Source organism: Rhinopithecus roxellana, chromosome 19 (genome assembly GCF_007565055.1).
Source record: "Rhinopithecus roxellana isolate Shanxi Qingling chromosome 19, ASM756505v1, whole genome shotgun sequence".
Lineage (NCBI taxonomy): Eukaryota > Metazoa > Chordata > Mammalia > Primates > Cercopithecidae > Rhinopithecus > Rhinopithecus roxellana.
Genome location: NC_044567.1, coordinates 48258730 through 48276954, shown reverse-complemented (window position 1 = coordinate 48276954; position 18225 = coordinate 48258730). Strand labels below are relative to the sequence as shown.

Genomic DNA, 18225 nt, shown 5'->3' with positions numbered 1-18225 from the left:
CCCCACTCCCCACCAATGGAATCAGAATTGCTGGGGTGGGGTGGTTTTAAGAACCTCTCTTGTACATTCTAGAGGCTCCCTGTGCCATGAGCCCAGCACCTCCCCTGCACCCGGCATCTGTTAGGTGCTGGTGAAGCATCTGCTTAGTGAGTGAATGCGATAGATCCACCCTTGGCCCCCTAGACTCTATACCACCTGGCTAGGCTGCAGCCCTCCACAATTCCCCTCTCTGTCCACCTCCCAGTCATAGTACCCTGAAAGGGTGGTGCTTTTTCCAAATCTCCTCCCCATGGCAGTTCCCTTAGATCCTACAGTCCTTTGGAGCTCTGCTGAAAGGTCCCTTCCTTGGGAGAAGCCATACCTGATGCCTGAGTGGGCTCAATCCACTTGCCCCCAGCTCCCGAAGCCCCCCATATCTTCCTCTTGGTAGTGCTCATCACTCTGGAAATCAACTATATCTCTCCCCTCCCCCAGGAGCGTGGGGACTTCACAGGGCAGAGGCCTTGCCTGTACGAATTCCCAGTGCCTGGCACACACAGTGGTGCTTGGTAGATGATGCTGGTGGGTTGAGTGATTTCTGTGCTCAGATATTTTCCACCCATTCATCTGCTTTAGCCTGGGCCCAGCAGATGACCCTAAAGGGCCCTCTAATTGATTGAGGGCCTGGTAAGTCGATGGAATCCAGTGATGAAACACCTTTAGTAGGTACTGTGGCCTCAAAGGGGCACAGGGATGACATCATTTTTTAATAGGACTATAAGGCAATGTTCTCCAAAATGGGTGAAGGGAACACACCTGTGCAGAGAGTACAGCCTGTACATACAGCAGTGCTCGCTCCCACCTCTCTCCAGGATGGTAAACTGAGGCAATTCCAAAGACCTCCTTCAATAGGTGTTATGAGTTGAATTGTGTCCCCCCAAAAGATATGTTGAAGTCCTAAGCCCCGATACCTATGCAAGCTCATTTTGGAAACAGGGTCTTTGCAATGTAAAGACCCTATTTGTAATCAAGTAAAGATGAAGCTCATTGGATTACTTATCTGAAACTCAAGTTTTACTACGCATCCTGTATTCTTACTCGCCAAATCTGGCAGCCCCAGTTGGGAAGGAAAGAAGGAATATGAGGAGGAAGGAGGGAACTGGCCAGGCGCGGTGGCTCACGCCCGTCATCCCAGCACCTTGGAAGGCCGAGGCGGGCAGATCACTGGAGCTCAAAAGTTCGAGACCAGCCTGGCCAACATGTTCTCTACTAAAAATACAAAAAATAGCCAGGCGTGGTGTTGCGTGCCTGTAATCCCAGCTACTTATGAGGCTGAGACAGGAGAATTGCTTGAACCCAGGAGGCGGAGATTGCAGTGAGCCGAGATTGTGCAACTGCACTCCAGCCTGGGCAACAGAGCAAGACTCCATCTTAAAAAAACAAAACAAAACGGCCGGGCGTGGTGGCTCAAGCCTGTAATCCCAGCACTTTGGGAGGCCGAGGCGGGAGGATCACAAGGTCAGGAGATCGAGACCATCCTGGCTAACACGGTGAAACCCCGTCTCTACTAAAAAAATACAAAAAACTAGCCGGGCGAGGTGGCGGGCGCCTGTAGTCCCAGCTACTCGGGAGGCTGAGGCAGGAGAATGGCATGAACCCGGGAGGCGGAGCTTGCAGTGAGCTGAGATCTGGCCAGTGCACTCCAGCTTGGGTGACAGAGAGAGACTCCGTCTCAAAAAAAAACAGGGAGGAGGCAATAAAGATCCAGGATGACACAGCACTCCCAGGATTTGGGGGTGACGTCTCCTGAGCCAGGAGGCTGTGTAAGTCCAGTGAGTGGGGAGCTGTCTGCCCTCCCTAGAGGACTCATGGCACCAGGGCCTGCACTGGGAGGTGGAGGGCCTGGGCCACCTGTGAAGCCACTTTCATGCCTGGAATCCCATAATAGAGGAAGGGGCAGAGGGCAGAAATCCAGGGGTCTGGGTGACTAAACTGGGGACCACCTTGGTACTTGATGGTGTGGCAGAGACCAGCACTGGCAGGTCTGAAGCCAGTCCTGAGTGGAGGCATTGGGCAGTCACCCTGGGGAGCCACAGTGGCAGACATGGAGGAAGCATGGCACTGGGACCCCACTGAACCCCTAGGAAGACCTCAGTGGGAAAGAACATGGCCAGAGGACAAAGTTTCCAAACATCATAGCCCTGTGGCTGGAATGGTGGTGTTACAGAGGCTTCTGGGATCCACGTCTTCTCCCCTAGGGACTGGAGAGTGACACTGCCCCCACTCCACGCTGCCCCTGGGGACAGCACCAGCCACCCTGGGAACCACAAACTTGGTGAGGGGTAGGGGATTGCTCTTTTTAAGGGAGACTGTCCGTCCCTGTGAGCCCTGGAACTAGGCCTCTTCTGCCCACCCTCCTGCAACCAAAGAAACTCGGTTCAGTCAGGCGAGAAGAGCAAACTGTTTATTTACACCTTGGTCTGTACAGTACAGCTCCCTGGGAGGAGCCTGCCACCAACAGCCTGTTCCTTTTGAGGCAGAAGCAGGTTGGAGGCATAGAGCTCGGACCCTGGACAGCCTCAGGGCGTCACCCCCACTATCCCCTCCCTGGGGCCCACAGGGCAGGTCCCACCCCAGCCCTAAAACTAAGCCTGTTTCCAGACAGAGCCTCCTGGGGCAAAAAACTCAAGTTGAATCCCAGAGTCAGAAGCCATCGAACAAACCTTTGGGCATGAGGCCACGTGTGTAGTTCATTCCACATATGCCTCAGAAGACCCAGCCAAGAAAGTGGGAGGAGATGGAAGGGGGCCCACAGCTATGAGTGAGTCCTCGGCAATGCACCGTCCACTCTGTGACATCAGTCGGTATTTAATGGCACTCTGGTCTGAGCACCTCAGCAGACAAGGAAGGGCTGGGCAGGTATTCACAGCAGGCAAGGGCAGCAGCTAACGCCTCTTCCTTCGGCCCGAGTGGGGCCCGCAGCTGTTCTAGACACAGATGTGGTGGCCTCAAGGCAGGCCTGGAACCACGGACAGGTCTTCCTCTGGGGGCAGAGATGGTACACGGAGTGGCTGCAGTCCCATGACATCTCCGCTGGGGCCAGTCAGTGCCCCAGGTTAAAGAGTAATGCTCTGCCAGACATCGCTAACAATGCAGGAAAAGCTCTGTGGGAGAAGCTGCTTTACACAAAGTTGCCCTTTTCTGGAATGCAAGGCTCCTAAACTAGCTGCAGGCTGGAGAAGGGACTAAGTGGGTCCTAGCCCCCCATGTTTAAGACAATAATGAAAGCTTCTGTACAAAGTTACCAAGTCTACAGGCTGAGTGAGCCAAGGATAAGTGGGGCCTGATCCCTGTGGATGAATGTGCCCGGGAGAGTTGGCCTCACCTGGGGGAGGCACATGGAAAAAGTACACATTTACAAGGCTCGGGAAATGTCAGGGAGACGAGACTATGTAAAAAAGGAGGCAGTGGGTAATGTGGAAAATCCTGTACAGTGGCGATGGGGAAGAAAAGGCACAAGGACAAAGACCGCAAACCATGCAGATGAAAACAGCCTGTGCAGCACAGCAAAGCGGATGGGCCCCAGCAGGAGGCAGGGTTACCCTGGGGACAACAGCACTTGGATCCTGCAGGAGACATGGCCTGGATGCCATCCCCAGCTGGTGGCTCCGGGGCAGACATCTCTACCTTACAGGTGGGGAGAGGAGCAACCTACGAGGTCAGGGCAGGAAGGCCATATGGGAAACCTTGCCTGCTGAGCATGGTGGCATTATACTTCCCCAGGGTCTATACTTTTAGAAACAAATCTTTCTAGAAAGCAGCCTATTTTCTCTGGTGGGCAGCAGAGAATATGGCAGAAGGGCCTCGGAGTTGTCCTGCCATGCAGGTAGGGCAGGCTCCTGGTTCCAGCCTCTCCTGCTTCCTGCTGGCTGCTCCATCCATGTGTGCACTCAGAGCAGGAAGTGAGGACCTGGCAGGTGCCTAGGATCAGCGCTCAAAGTCATCCATTGAAGGAACGGCCCTTCTAACTTGAGGTCCCTTGGCGCAGCAGGCCTCAGTCTTACCAGCCAGCAGCGTCACCCTAGAGGGGATTCCCTGGGTCCCAACGGGAGGGCCAGAGTCTGGGAGAAAGGACTGTGGAGGATACCAGCACTGAGTCCTAGGTGGCCCCTTTCCTCAATCTAGAATCCACAATAGCCCCTGAAAAAGAGTCACTGTGGATCTGCCGGGCAACCAAAGTCATTTTCTTGGCATGGTGACCACGCAAAGCTTTCCTGGTACGATCACATCTAAAGTTAGTGTTTGTTTTTTGAAAAAATAAAGACAAGAGTTTCACCATGTTGCCCAGGCTGGTCTGGAACTCCTGAGCTCAGGCAATCCACTCGCCTTGGCCTCCCAAAGTGCTGGGATTACAGGTGTGAGCCACCGTGCCTGGCCTAGAGTTCGTTTTTAAGTTTAAATTTGCTAAGGCAGTAAACCCACCACACACACAGGACATAGAAAGAGGGCTTCACTTCTCCCAGTTTCACCTGGCCCTGCTGGCCCCTGGAGGCTTCTGCTGGCTAAGTCCCTCACTGGAACCAAGAACTCGCACTTGCATCCCCCACCCCCACTCCCCTCAACACCAGCACCAGCGGACTAGCACCTGGAGTGTCCAGTGTGTGAGTGGGATGCTGGTTTGGCTAACAGGGAAAGAGCTGGAACTCCCTTATCAACCCAGTCAGGAAACAGACCAGAGGCAAAACCCACAAAGAAATTATCTCCTCCTGCTCAGCTATGCAAATAGGTGGCAGCTGTTTCTGAGGCTGCTTTCAGGGGGACAGCCTCACCTGTCAGTTCCCTGCCGACTCTGTTCTACCTGCTCTTTGCAATGAGCCTGTAGCCAGTATATCCCAACACATGCCACCCACTGACTCCAGGGGCACCAGGCCGAGGTCCTGCCCGCCCACTCTGGTCTGCTAACCTCCAGGTTGGTGAGAACAGTTGGATCCACCAGCTCCTGAAGGCATCTGGTCTCCCATCCTGCAGGCCAGGACCATTCAACAACATAACAGGAAAGGGTACCCTCCCAGCAAGAGTGCTCGCTGTCATTCAGCCATGGGCTTGACAAGCCCAATAGCCACTTTGACCAGTTTCCTCTACCTCTGGCCAATGACCTTCCAGGACAGGGGAGTCTCAACCTCGGGCTGCATATCATCACCTGGGGAGGTCTTTGCACATCTGGATGCCTGGACCACACCCCCACCAATTCAATCCGAACCTCTGGTGGTTCAGCCCAGACAGCAGAAGCTTACAAATCTCCCAAGGTAATTCCAATGCACAGCCAAAGCTAAGCCCACTGTTCCAGGCCCTCGTGCAGCTTCCTGAGCTTTGTGTTCTTTTATTTTTAACTTTTGGTAGAGACAAGGTATCACTGTGTTGCCCAGGCTGGTTTAGGACTCCTGAGCTCAAGCGATCCGCCTGCCACTGCCTCCCAAGTGCTAGGATTACAGGCGTGAGCCACCGTGCCTGGTCTGTTCATGTTTTAAATAGGTCAGAAATAAAGTCACGAAAAGGAATTTCTCTGTGACAGTTCACAAAGAAATCTACCAGTTTAAAATAAAATGACCTAGGATTAACTCTGGCCAATTCAAAGTTAAAAGAAAAAACATTTTTACTAGAACTTTCTTAAAGCCTCTCACCGCACAGGGACTTGCTGAACCAGGAGGCACTTCATTTTCTAGTAGATAATGTATACAAAGCTCACTCCTGGTTCAGTTCATTTTGCCTGACTTCCACCTGACCACCAGGGCAGCTCAGGGCCATGTAAAGTCTGAGTCTACTACAGAAACCCTCGCCCCACCCAAAAAACACCTCTAGATTTCAGATAAGTTACTGCTAATCCCTACTCGGTAGGGTTGCCAGGTTTAGCAAAAACAATAAAAACAAACAAACAAACAAAAAACCCAAGTAGGACATGCAATTAAATTGGAATTACCTGAGCAGCTCTTTACAAAATTCCATGCCTGGGTCACACCCACAACAATTAAACTGGAATGTCTAAGGACTCAGTCTCATCATCAGAATTTTTCAAATCTCCGCATTTCAAATATGTCCTGGCTAGGCATGGTGGCTCGTGCCTGTAATCCCAGTGCTTTGGGAGGCTGAGGCGGGAGGGTCACTTGAGGCCAGCAGCTCGAGTGAGGCAACACAGTGAGACCCTGTCTCTACAAAAAATAAGAAAAATTAGCTGGGTGTGGTGGTGCATGCCTGTAGTCCCAGCTACTGAGGCAGTTAAGGCAGGAGGATCACTTGAGCCTGGGAGTTCAAGGTTATGGTGAGCTATGACCATACCACTACACTCCAGCCTGGGCAACAGAGCAAGATTCTATCTCTAAAAATAACATCTGTCCCAAGTACAGATGTTCATTCTAAAATTATTTGTCTATCTGAAGTACAGATGTTCATTCTAAAATTATTTGTCTATCTGAAGTACAGATGTTCATTCTAAAATTATTTGTCTGTCTGAAGTACAGATGTTCATTCTAAAATTATTTGTCTATCTGAAGTACAGATGTTCATTCTAAAATTATTTGTCTATCTGAAATTCAAACTTAACTAGGCATCCTGTCTACTACCTTGCAGCCCCACTACTGAGGTGTAAAGGCAGAAACAAAGATCAAGCTCCATCCCTACCACCAAGGGCTCTGGGACCTGCCAGGGGCTGTGGAGCTGGGACCCTTGGGGCATCTGCCCCCTCAAGCTAGCTTTTGAGCCCAGAAGAATATTTTTACAAACATATGCGATCTTTAAAAGCCAAGCAGGTAGGCCAGGTTTTACAAGAAATGTATTCTGGCTGAAGAAAGTAAGGTTGGACTTGAGGTGTGTGTGAGCTGGAATTCAGCCCCCCATTTAAAAGCCAGCCCTGTTCCAGAGGCCCCTCTGGCACTGCACCAGGTCCCGGGGGCCTTTTGGACTCCAGCCGCCTCCTGGAGCCTGTTCCCACGGCGCCCCCTAGAGGGAGGAGCCTGAAGCACACCCCAGGCTGCCAGCTGCTTCCTTCCACCCGCCTTTCCCATGGCAGATTCCTTCCCACGTTGTGACTCAGGCTGTGGAACCCATGCCTCTGCAGCCTTCTCTGAAATTCCAGTGCAGCCAAAGAGTAGATAACATTTTACATATAAAATACTCAACCCTGGGGCAAGGCCCCCACGCACCAGTACTCCTTCGACCTAACACCCAGGCCAAAGCTATGTCAGGATCTGTCTTGTTCCTTTCAGCCATGGCCATTGCTTCCTATTGGCAAATTCTCAAGAGACCCTCTCCTCATGCCTTCTTCCACTGCCTCTTTGCAGACTCTTGGGGGAGCCCAAGGAGACCCGCGTCCTAAGGGGCTGAGAAACTCCAGAAGACCGACTGCCTAGCCTAGTCTTCCCGGTGTGGGTGGCTCCAAAGTCTTGGATCAGACCAATGCAACCCCATTATTTGCAGCATGAAACTAATCCCCAACATAGGATTCAAATGAAGCCACGAGATCCAACAAATGCAAAGGCTGATTGGAATGGAACTGAAGGTTGGTCCTGGCCACAGCCCTGTCTTTGTCATGAAGGGGTCACACCCAAGTCCCCAGATCCCCTCTCCTCACTGTCAGTGCCCTCTCTTTCTGCGTCTCCCCCTCCACTGTCCTTCCCAACATGCCCAAACCTTCCTTCTCATACTATAAGATGTGCTGAAGAAAACAAGAAACTGCAGGGGGGAAAATAAGACCACACACGTTTATATATATTTGGATTAAGAAAATGAATCACAAGCCATATAAAATTGAGATAAATTGGAAAACTCTAAGGTAAGTACCATGTCTATTCCCAGCTGCCTAGAACAAAAGATCCATTAAAAATCCATGGCGTGAATTTCCACCATGGATCGGAAGGATGGAAGACTAAGGTTTTCCTGCAACTTTCCCAACCACCTCCCACCAGTGCAGCAAGTGCTCCCATGACTGAGAACCAAATACACGTGTGTTTCTAAACGCTGGAATGAAGCAGTCTTGCTGCCACATGAGTGGAGCCCGGAGCTCAGATTCTGAAATCCAAACCCAGGCCTGCCATCACCAGGCTGCGTGGAGAATGAAGACAGGAAGCCAGGCAGATGGTCTCTCCATGCATCCATCTTAACATGCAGCCATGGGAAGGAAACTGGGATGGGAGTTGTGTTCCTCCCCAAAACTCATTTCTTTGGTTGCTTGATGTCAACTCCTGCCTTAGACATCCCATCCCAAACTCTCTTTCTCCTTCGTTTTTATCCCTTCATGTTACACCCAGTGAATGCTGCTTCATTGTCTTAAAACCAAAACAGAAACGGGGAGGTAGGTAGCACGGATGGGGAGTGTTTGAACTCTACAGGATGAGGGTGCTCTGCACTAGCTCCTCTGAAACCTGAGTCCTCTGTTCACTCTGCACACACATCACAGAGGGCTGCCGGCCGGCGGCCAAGGCGTTTGGTGAGGGCCCCATCTCGTGGACCCTCCAGATGCCCCTTCATCCTCTCTGAGCTTGAACACCGGGGCTTGAAGGGTGGCCAAAGAGCTGGCGAGGACACAAATATGGGGCATTCGAATTCCTAGGAAAGATCACAATTTTGCTCCCACACCCAGGGGACTAGGAGTGGGGTGAAAGAGCCCATCGTACTAGAGCGAATGTGGATCCTTATCCCCAGAGGTAGAATCATTTTACCCAGTACCAGAAACACGAGCTTCCAGTTCTTGTTTTTACAGTAACTCCTGATAGCAGACCTTGCCCCCTCCCACTTCCAGTACCCTCCGCCCCTTGCAAAGGGGCCACAAAGTGCATGCACGGCTAACCGTGTGGATGCTGCCCACAGCCACGGCCACTCACCCCTCGCTCGTGTGCACAGCCTCCCCACATACATACACAGGTACACGTAACGCATGGTGGCCAGAGAGACATTTACAGTGTGAGTGTGAGGCCCGGCTTAGGCCTGCATCCTTGGGCAGGGCCTGCCCCTTGGTTCTAGGGTCCTAAGGCTGCTCCGCAGCCAGCCCCGTGCCTTAGCGTTTTATCTCGAGGATGGAGGGGTTGTGGTCCAGGATGGCGAGGATAATCTTGTCCATGTACTGCCTCAGCCGGAAGTTGATCTCCTCCTGCTCCTTGAGGGCTTCCATTAGCTGAAGGAAATGGGAAAGATAGGTCAGTGGCTGGGCCTGGGATGGGGTGCAGGCAGAGTCCAGATTCCCAGGCTTGTCGCAGGCCAGTGCCTGACGACAGAGGGCATCAGGAGACCCTGGGCAAGGCGGGCCCCAGGACAGCCGCAGCATTTGGATGCCAGGACGAGTGTCGAAGTGGCTCAGCTCCTAGTATTACCTATGCAGGTGCCCAGGCCCCACCCCCAGAGATTCCAATGTGATCAGTTTGTAGAGTGGGCCCAGGTATGGGTAATCTTTCATAAAAGTAGAGAACACTGGCCAAAGTCATTTAAAATCAAGACTGACAAAGTCCCAGGGCCCCTAAGACTCCAAAGGGGAGCTGTCTCCTGCCTGGAACACCTCTCCCCACCCCCAGCCCCACACTGCTCTCCTCCAGGACAGTGTTCTTTCGGACATTGCTGACATGCTGCCTCTGCCCTGGGGCTGGGGCCCAGCTCACCTGGGAGCTCCTTGAGGACAGAGGTCAGTTCATCGCCCCATGTCCCAGGCAGAGGGTAAGGCTCAGTGACAGAGTGTCTAACAATTCCTGTTCAAATGCAGCCAGGGCATTCTGGAGGCCCGGCCTTTCATAAGCATACTCTGGTGTGGCAGGAAGGGTAGGCTTTGGCTCTGGAGACAGCTGGATCCCTCTCCCTCCCTAGCTGGGTGGTCCTGGGTTCCACCTTCCCAGCTTGGAATGTGGAGCTGTTCCTAAAGCCTCAGAGTCATCAGGAGGTTAAGTGAAAACACATCACAGAAGAAGCAGGTGCTGGAGAAATGCTAATGTCCTCTCCCTCTGGGTTGGGAAGAGTGGGAGTGATAGCCTAACCCAGAGTCACGGCTTGATCCACTCAGCTGGCTATGTTGGCACTTTTCTGGCAGACCTAAGACTCACACGGCACTCGGAACCAAACCTGCACTCCTTCCAGCACAGGCAGAACTCAGAGCCGACTTGACCTCTCCAGCAGCCCCCTCCCCTGCTCACGGCTTTGCCCTCTGTCATGTGGGGTGTTGTAGATGGGACTCCCTGCCAAACCCTGGCCTGGTTTTCTCACGCTGGGCAGGTGGGGGCTGGGAGAAGGAATTACAGAGGAGCGGCCAGGCCCCAAAGCAAGAGCCAGTGATGTGGTTACCTCATCACGCGAGGCAGTGTCTATCTCCGCAGCCAGAGACTGGGCTTTAGTCTGGGCGGCAAAGAGGTTTTTTGCTTCGTAGAGGCTGAGGCTCAAGATCTGCCCATTCAAGTCATCGTTCTGATCCCGCAGCTTATAATTCTCCTACAGAGAGAAGGACGAAGGCGACGTCAACCCCAAGAGGCATCCACAGCCCACTGGAACCCACTTCTCCACATCCACCTGTCCCCGCCCATCGCCAGTGCCATTCCCACAGGTATGCATCACGGCCAGTTCAAGGGGCCATAGATGTTGCAGCCTTTGCCAGGTGCTGGGGGGTAAGAGGGCTGGGTCCTGGTCCAGGGGCCCGGCGTCCTGGGAGTGCACAGGGTTTGTGGAGGAGTTATAGCCCTGCTCAGAGCAGCCAAGGCTCCTGGCCACCCCTTCCTCCCTGGGCCCTGCGTAGGGACACCACCCACCCAGCAGCCCGGCCTCCAACACTGGCCCTTGCCGAAGGAAGTGATGCTCTGGGCTCTCTGGGGAGGCCGGCCATCTCATTTCCTTGGCTCCCCGGCAGCCATGCTCTGAATCCTGCTTGGCTGGAGTTGTCCCAGGCAGACCCACCCAGATCCCATCACCACTCTCACGTGCCAGCTTTTGCCTAAAGAGCCCTAATGCTCACACCTGGGACCCTGGGTGCCCCACCCCTAGACTAGGAGAAGGGCTGGGGTTTTAGGACTTCTGTGAGAGCACAGCCATCAGCCCCTTTGTCCCCAGTGGAACAAACTCAGAAGGATAATTTATGCTGCAGGCTCTTCCACCTGCAGGGTCAGGCAGAGCTGACACTTCAACCAGCACCACCTGGCCACTGCCTCCTCCTGATCCACTCCCCCACCCAACGGTCTTTAGCTAAGGCAGCACTCCTTGAAATGCAATCTTCTGGCTAGGCACAGTGGCTCATTCCTGTAATCCCAACACTTTCAGAGGCTAAGGGTGGGAGGATCCCTTGAGCCCAGGAGTTCAAGCCTGGGCAATATAGGGAGACCCCATCTCTACAAATTACATAAATAAATAAATTAGCCAGGTGTGGTAGCGCTCTCCTGTAGTCCTAACTGCTCGAGAGGCTGAGGCAGGAGAACTGCTTGAGCCCAGGAATTTGAGGCCGCAGTGAGCTGTGATCACACTACTGCCCTCCAGCCTGGGCAACATAGTGAGACCCTGCCTCAAAAAACAAAAACAACACTGGCTGGGCATGGTGGTGGGTGCCTGTAGTCCTAGCTACGTGGGAGACTGAGGCAGGAAGATCACCTGAGCCCAGGAATTCAAGGCTGCAGTGAGCGATGACTGTGCCAAAGCACTCCAGCCTGGGTATCAGAGCAAGACGACACTGTCTCTTTAAAAAAAAAAAAAAAAAAAAAGGAACCTTAGCCTCAGGGTCTACTTCTGGGAGAATCCAATGCCAGCGGGCACTATACTGCAGCTGGGTATAGTCTCATCCTCCACCCTGAGCACCAAGGCAAACAGCAGTGTCTATTTCTTTATATGGATATAAGGGGGAGATCTGCGGATCGATTTTCCTGACTGTGAAATGGGACAGCCAGCCCTGACAAACAGGTTGCTGAGAAGCAGACAGGCAGTGCCGCTACAGCTCTGGGCTCCCCTGTCACAGATCCTGCATAGGAAACCCAGGCGGTGGACCCAGCCACCCCGCCCCACTGGACACAGAGACTGCTAGAACCACCTGCTTGAGCCGCTTGACCTCGTGCTCGAGCTCCACCTCGCGGGCCCTGGCATTGAACTCGCCTAGGCCAGAGGAGGCACTGCGGCCCCTTCCTGGCCGCTCGCAGTCCAGCTTGTACATCTGCAGGTGCTCCAGCTCCTTCCGCAAGTCCTCGATGAGCTGCAAGGGAGAGAGGCAGGTTGGCAGGAGCAGGGACGCTGGAAGGAGCCCTGGTGCCTGCTGGCCTGGGACCCACCTCCTGCGTCGCCTCCCGCTCCTTCTGGAACTCGAGGCGGTTCTGCCGTAGCTTGTCCATCATGCGCTTGTACAGGTCCATCTCATCTTTGAGTCGCAGGCTGGTGTCCTCCAGACGGTCGGACATGCGCTGCCGCTCCTGGAGCAGGGAAACCCGGTCAGGGAAGGAGAGTTTCCAGAGAGGGGCTCACTATGTCCAGGGGTATCCCTGGGGTCTGGTCAGACATCTTCACGAGGCAGATGCACAGTGAAACCAGCTCCCTCAGACGCAGCCCTGAGTCTTGGCTTACAGAAACGGCCAGAGCCCCGATGATTCTAGAAACACAACTAAAAACCTCAGCCCTCTGAAGTCCTTCAACAATACTAGATGCAACCTGAATTGAAGGTATTAGCCCAAATAGAAGCTAACCTCTTTCTAAAACTGTAATTCTTCTCCATTGTATAAAGTAATAAATACATTCGCTGTGGAAAACTTGGAAAATCAGAAATACAGAAACACAAGTTGTTATTCACTTTTTTTTGCATTTCTTAGGGGGTAGGGCATTTGTTTAGAAGTTCAGAAGCAATAAACTAAAGGCCCCCGATGGCCAGCCCTGCCCCTCTGGGAGTTTGGCCCCAAGCCTGGATCTGCTACTCACCTCGTCCAGTTTCTCTGTTTGAGACTTGAGCCGAGTCACTGTTGTTCTAAGCTCTGTATTTTCTTCCTCCAACTGCTGCACCCTGGCGAAAGGAGAAAGACAAATCTCAGAAACCTGGAATGGAGACTATCTGATAAGGGCCTGCCAGTCTGCAGTGATTCTCTGCTTCCTCCAAGAGGGAAGATACCAGAAACCAACTGAGAGAAAGAATATGATTATTATGTCAAAGACAATTTAGCCGTGAGCTTCCTATCAGCCAAAGCAAAATAGTAAGGATACTAAATTATTATCCTTCTTATTTTCCTTTTTTTTTTTTTTTTTTTTTTTTTTTGAGACAGAGTCCTGCTGTGTCGCCCAGGCTGGAGTGAGGTGGCACAATCTCAGCTCACAGCAACCTCTGCCTTCCTGGCTCAAGCGATTCTCGTGCCTCAGCCTCCTGAACAGCTGGGATTACAAGCGTGCACCACCATGCCTAGCTAAATTTTTGTATTTTTAGTAGAGATGGGTTTTGCCATGTTGGCCAGGCTGGTCTCAAACTCCTGGCCTCACGTGATCTGCCCACCTTGGCCTCCCAAAGTGTTGGGATTACAAGAGTGAGCCACCACACGTGGCCTTTATTTTTCCAATAAGTGGAAACATTCATTAGAGAGTTGGAACGCAGATTCTGTTTGTATGCATCCTTTAGATCCTCAGACAACATGGGGATGTTTTTCTGCTCGATGGAGAAACAGTCCTCTTGTGGCTTCTGCGACTGGGCCCTCCTGTTAGACTCTGTAACTGGAAGGCAGTGATCACACTGGCTTTTCATTCCCCACCAACAGCATCTCATCCAGGGCTCTTCTCTGAGCGCTCACTGCACCTGCCTCTGATGACCACAGGTATGGGCTCTGACAGTAATAATCCTCTGTGTCAGCATTCACACAGGAATTCCACAAGAAGACAGAACCTGGGTGTTCAGGTCGGTTTTTTGTTTGTTTGTTTTGAGATGGAGTCTCAGTGGTGTGATCTCAGCTCACGGCAACCTCTGCCTCCCAGGTTCAAGCGATCCTCCTGCCTCAGCCTCCTGAGCGGCTGGGACTATAGGCACGCACCACCATGCCTGGCTAATTTTTGTATTTTTAGTAGAGACAGGGTTTCACCATGTTGGCCAGGATGGTCTCGATCTCCTGACCTCATGATCCACCTGCCTCGGCCTCCCAAAGTGTTGGGATTACAGGCGTGAGCCACTGTGCCCAGTCTCAGGTCGCTTTTAAATGGTCCGAGAACAGGTGCAGGTGAGTTGGGCTGTCGGTGGCACCAGAACCGAGCAGGGTCACTTCTGGCACCGATTCCTGCAGACCATCTTGTTCTGAACCTACCACCTTCCCATCACATCCTCTTTCCTGGAAGGATGGCTTCTGGGCCTCCACTGCCCTCTGGGCCTCCAGAGAGGAATTCAGCCCCACCACCCACAAGTGGCCCTGAGCTGGTGGAAGTGGTAGGGAACCAAGCATATGGCAGGACTCTGGGAACACCACTCGGATATTTTACATGAATGGCACCCCTGGAGCTGTGCGAGGGGCACATGTTAGGAGATAGTTCCCAAGAGCTGGCTTTCTGTGCTTTGTCCTGTGGCTCAGGTTCACACTGTCTTTTACCACCTCCCGTGTCCTAGCCACCTCTCTTGGGCCAGCTGCCAGAGGCGGGCTGAGCGAGAGCAGTCACCCTTAACCAGGCACCAGCCTCCAGAAACAGATGCAAAACAGCAGCTTCTAGAACAGAGTCAAAATGTAAAATGAACCCCTGGTGGGTAACTTAGCAAAGCAGGTCTCAGATACCAGGGAGTTGGGAAGTCTCCTCACCAAACTGCACAGGGGCAGGGACACAGGGGCAGGGAGGTACCTGCCTGAGAGCCCAACTCCCAGTCATTTGCTCAGCAGCCCACCAGCCACCACGTGGGGCTCGGCAACTCTGGGAAGCCTCAGCATGGAGACTGGGGCTTCAGGGGGTCTGAGGAGTGCTCGGGCAGTTGTCCTCTCTGTCAGAAGCCCAGGCGACCTCCTCGGCCTCGGACAAGGGCTGCAAAGGGGCTTCATCACAGAGGCATCATCATAGCCCTCACCTATGGGAAGGGTCTGGACTTACATCAGCTCACCCACCCACACAGCCGCTCTGTGGGGCAGGTGACCCAATACGTCCAAGGCCATGGAGCTAACGGGAGACAAACCCAGATCCCTGGCCCCGGGCTGCTCCTCGTCCTGCCTGCCTCACGTTCCAATGGTGAAGCCACAGGTACACGCAAGGAACAGGAGCTGGGTTTTCCATTTACCTTGCCCCTGGGGCTCTGGCTCAGTCCCCCACGGGTCAGGGGAGAACCTGACAGCAGGGGGCGCTCTAGGCCTGGACATGAGACCCAGCCCAGGCCCTTTTCTCATTGACAGACATATGTGTAGTTCGCATTACCAAATGTGTGCCACGCTCCTGGGAACATTCTTTAGCGAACTTTCTGAAGAACATATGCCTCTGTGTTTCTCGTGGTATGAAAGTGGAACTGTTACTACTGGGAAGGTTCAAGAAGCTGCCCCTCAGCCTCAGCTTCCCATCTATAAAATGGGGATAGCGCCTATCCCTCAGGGCTGCCCCAGGGCAGGGGATCCCTCTGAGGGAGGGGGCTCGGTGGAGGGGCCCACCTGGCATTGAGCAGCTCCACCTCAGTAGCCTTCTCCCTCTCCAGCTTGCTGTAGGCCTCGCGGTGGCGCCGTGCCTCCTCCTCCAGCGCCTGCTCGGCTGTGGTCTCCTGATCCTTCACCATCTCCTCCAGCTCATGCACCCTGAGGACAGCGCAAGGGGCAAGCTCTTGGGGACTGCACTATTTCACCCCAACCCTGGCTGTGGCATGGGGGGCCCTGGGCCCTAAGACCCTGAGTCACTGGCATGCCCACCGAGGGCGTGTGGGTCAGTAGCTTTCAGAGAGATGAACAGGGACACCACATATTTAGAGGGGGTGCCGGTCACACATGCCATGAAGGAGCAGGCCTGGCAGTCAGAAGGTGGGGCACTCAGGGCAGCACAGGGAGGGACCGCCCCCACCAGTCCCTGCAGCCACACCTGGCTGGAAGCACTCAGGCCTCCCTTCTTCTTTTTGTACTAATCCGTCCCGGCCACCCCTCTGATTAATAATTCAGCTTATTGGGCATCTTGACTCCCAAAATAGGCACATCCTGGCCAGTGGCCTGAAGTCTGCCCCAGACCTGGGACAGGGCCAGGGGCACGTAGACGTGAGCACCCCAGTGACAGCCTGGTTGGTATTTTGGTCTGGGGTACGTCTCACTGGCAACAGCCCCTCCACCAGGCTGACCTTCTGGGGTGTACAGAAGGGCCCAAGATGGGCCCTGTGACAAGTTAGAGGACCGGACCCCTGGCCAGGGTATGTCCCCCAAGGGTCATGCCATCGGTGAGGACAACTAAACCCTGCATCCACCACTGCAGACAGCATCAGGAATGGCAGGCAGGGAACCTCCAGAAGCAGCAGTGCTGGACCCTTCCCACCGCCCAGCTCACACTGGCCTGTCCCCTGCAGAGCTTGTCCCTAGGAAGGGACATCAGGCTCCTGTCACTGTATGAGAGACAGTGGATCCCCACTCCCATCTTGGACCAGCCCTGTGGCTGCAGACCTCAGGGGTGGAATCCATCTGGTCTAGAGCCAAGGTCGAGCTCCAACCTGTCTCCCTGTCCCTAAGGTCCTGTCCTGGGCACCACATGTGGGCAGGGCCATGTGACAAGAGGCTGATGCGTCACAGACCCTCAGAGCTGCAAAGGCATGAGGCTGCCTCCTCCCGGAGGTCTCAGCAAGGACCCCCCCTTTGTTCCCCAGAGTCACAGCCAAGCCCCCAGTGCCCTGCCTGCCTGACCTGTGCACCAGCTGCGTGTTCTCTTGCTTCAGCTTGCTCTTCAGGTCCCCATTGGTCAGGCTGTCATTCTCCAGCTCTGTCACCTTCTTTTCCAGGAAGCTTACCTGCAGCAGGGGGCAGGGGTTGGGTGGAGAAGACCCCTGAGGCCACAGAACCGAGAACTTTGACGCCGTGAGGTTCGTGAGCAGGACCTCCAAACCACCGTGTATCCGAGAACAGTCATGTGTGGGGTGGGGGGCGGGGAACACACCAGGGCCACCTATCCCCAATTCCTGGGCAGGCACAGGGTCTCCCAAGTCCCCAGACAGTAGCCCGAGCACACCCCACCTCCCCTGGGAGCAGGCATGCATTCAGTCCCTTCTCCAGCCACCCGGGGCCCACCTTCTCTGTGATGTCATTGTCACAGGAGTCAATGCTGTCCCGGAACAGGTCTTCGGTGCTGCCGTTGCTGCTGCTAAAGTTGCTGCTGTGCATGAGCTGCCTGCAGGGGTGGGGAGAGGGCGTCTGGCTGCAGGGCCTTCCAGAGACAGGGGCCTACTCAGGCTACTGGCTAGGGGAGCATCCAGTACCCCGGGGGATCTGCCCCTTTAAGGAGGCCGCCCTCACTCAGCCTGAGAGGGAGAGTGTTGCCAAACCCAGCAGATCATCCAGCCCAGAGGATAGCAAATGGGCTGTACAGACCCCCAGGGTTCCCTGGCAGACACAAAGAGGCACAGCTTCTCCTGCGGCCTCGGAGCCCTCTTCATGCCAGCAGGCTGACCTGCAGCTACCCAGTGACGTGAGCTGGCACGAGAGCACCCTCCTCTTCCAGTGGGGAAGCCCCCGAGGAGGTAGCCCAGCTCCATGGCCCTGGCAGAGGGTCTGGGCCTCCTGAGGCTTGAGCCTCTCCACCAAGCTGGCTCCTGCTACATCTCTGGGAACTCTGGGGGATGGCAAAGGCAGAGAATTCACCAGGCCTTGCAGAGCAGTGAGCTAGGGTGGGACTGGGCCTGGTGAGCTAACCCATGCCTGAGGCAAAATCCAGCTGCCACCCCCAGTGACATCCCCTTCCAGCTCCCTGACAGGCAGCAGCCAGGGTCTCTGCCAAGAGGCCAATCCACCTAGCTCCTGGGCCCTTGCTGCCAGCTCCCAAAGCCCTGAGTGTGGACCTGGGGCCACACTGAGCTGCTGCAGGACTTAATCAGAGCAAAGTGACCGGCCCTGATGGCACACACTCATGTCTAGAGCCCCGCCTGCAGAAAACCCGGGGTCTCTTTATTGAGTGTGGCTGCCAGCTCCAAGAGGGGGGAAGGGCACTGAGCGCTGTGGGGTGCTCTGTCTCTCTCAGGGCATCCCTGGCGTGCCTGCCTGAAGTCAAGGCGACCTAGGATTTGAAGAAGGGACAAGGGGTGGGGAGAGGGCAGGGAGGAGCTGGCCTCCGTTTTTCAGAAGTGGACGCTGCCCCGGCTGC

General features: G+C 54.3%; 1 protein-coding gene across 2 annotated transcripts in view; it reads right to left on the bottom strand.

The window, feature by feature from the left end:
- Window positions 1-2427: 2427 nt before the first annotated feature.
- Window positions 2428-18225, bottom strand: part of RAB11FIP4 (RAB11 family interacting protein 4) — a 50843-nt gene continuing 35045 nt past the window's right edge. For both annotated transcript variants that reach the window (XM_030923081.1, XM_030923083.1), the window contains exons 6-13: window positions 17157-17256; window positions 16776-16879; window positions 15555-15695; window positions 12886-12967; window positions 12249-12386; window positions 12014-12172; window positions 10294-10437; window positions 2428-9142 (exon numbers count right to left, since the gene is read on the bottom strand). In XM_030923081.1, the coding sequence (XP_030778941.1) occupies window positions 9026-9142; window positions 10294-10437; window positions 12014-12172; window positions 12249-12386; window positions 12886-12967; window positions 15555-15695; window positions 16776-16879; window positions 17157-17256 (985 nt within the window). In that variant the 3' untranslated portion in view covers window positions 2428-9025. The remainder of the gene's footprint in view (window positions 9143-10293; window positions 10438-12013; window positions 12173-12248; window positions 12387-12885; window positions 12968-15554; window positions 15696-16775; window positions 16880-17156; window positions 17257-18225) is intronic.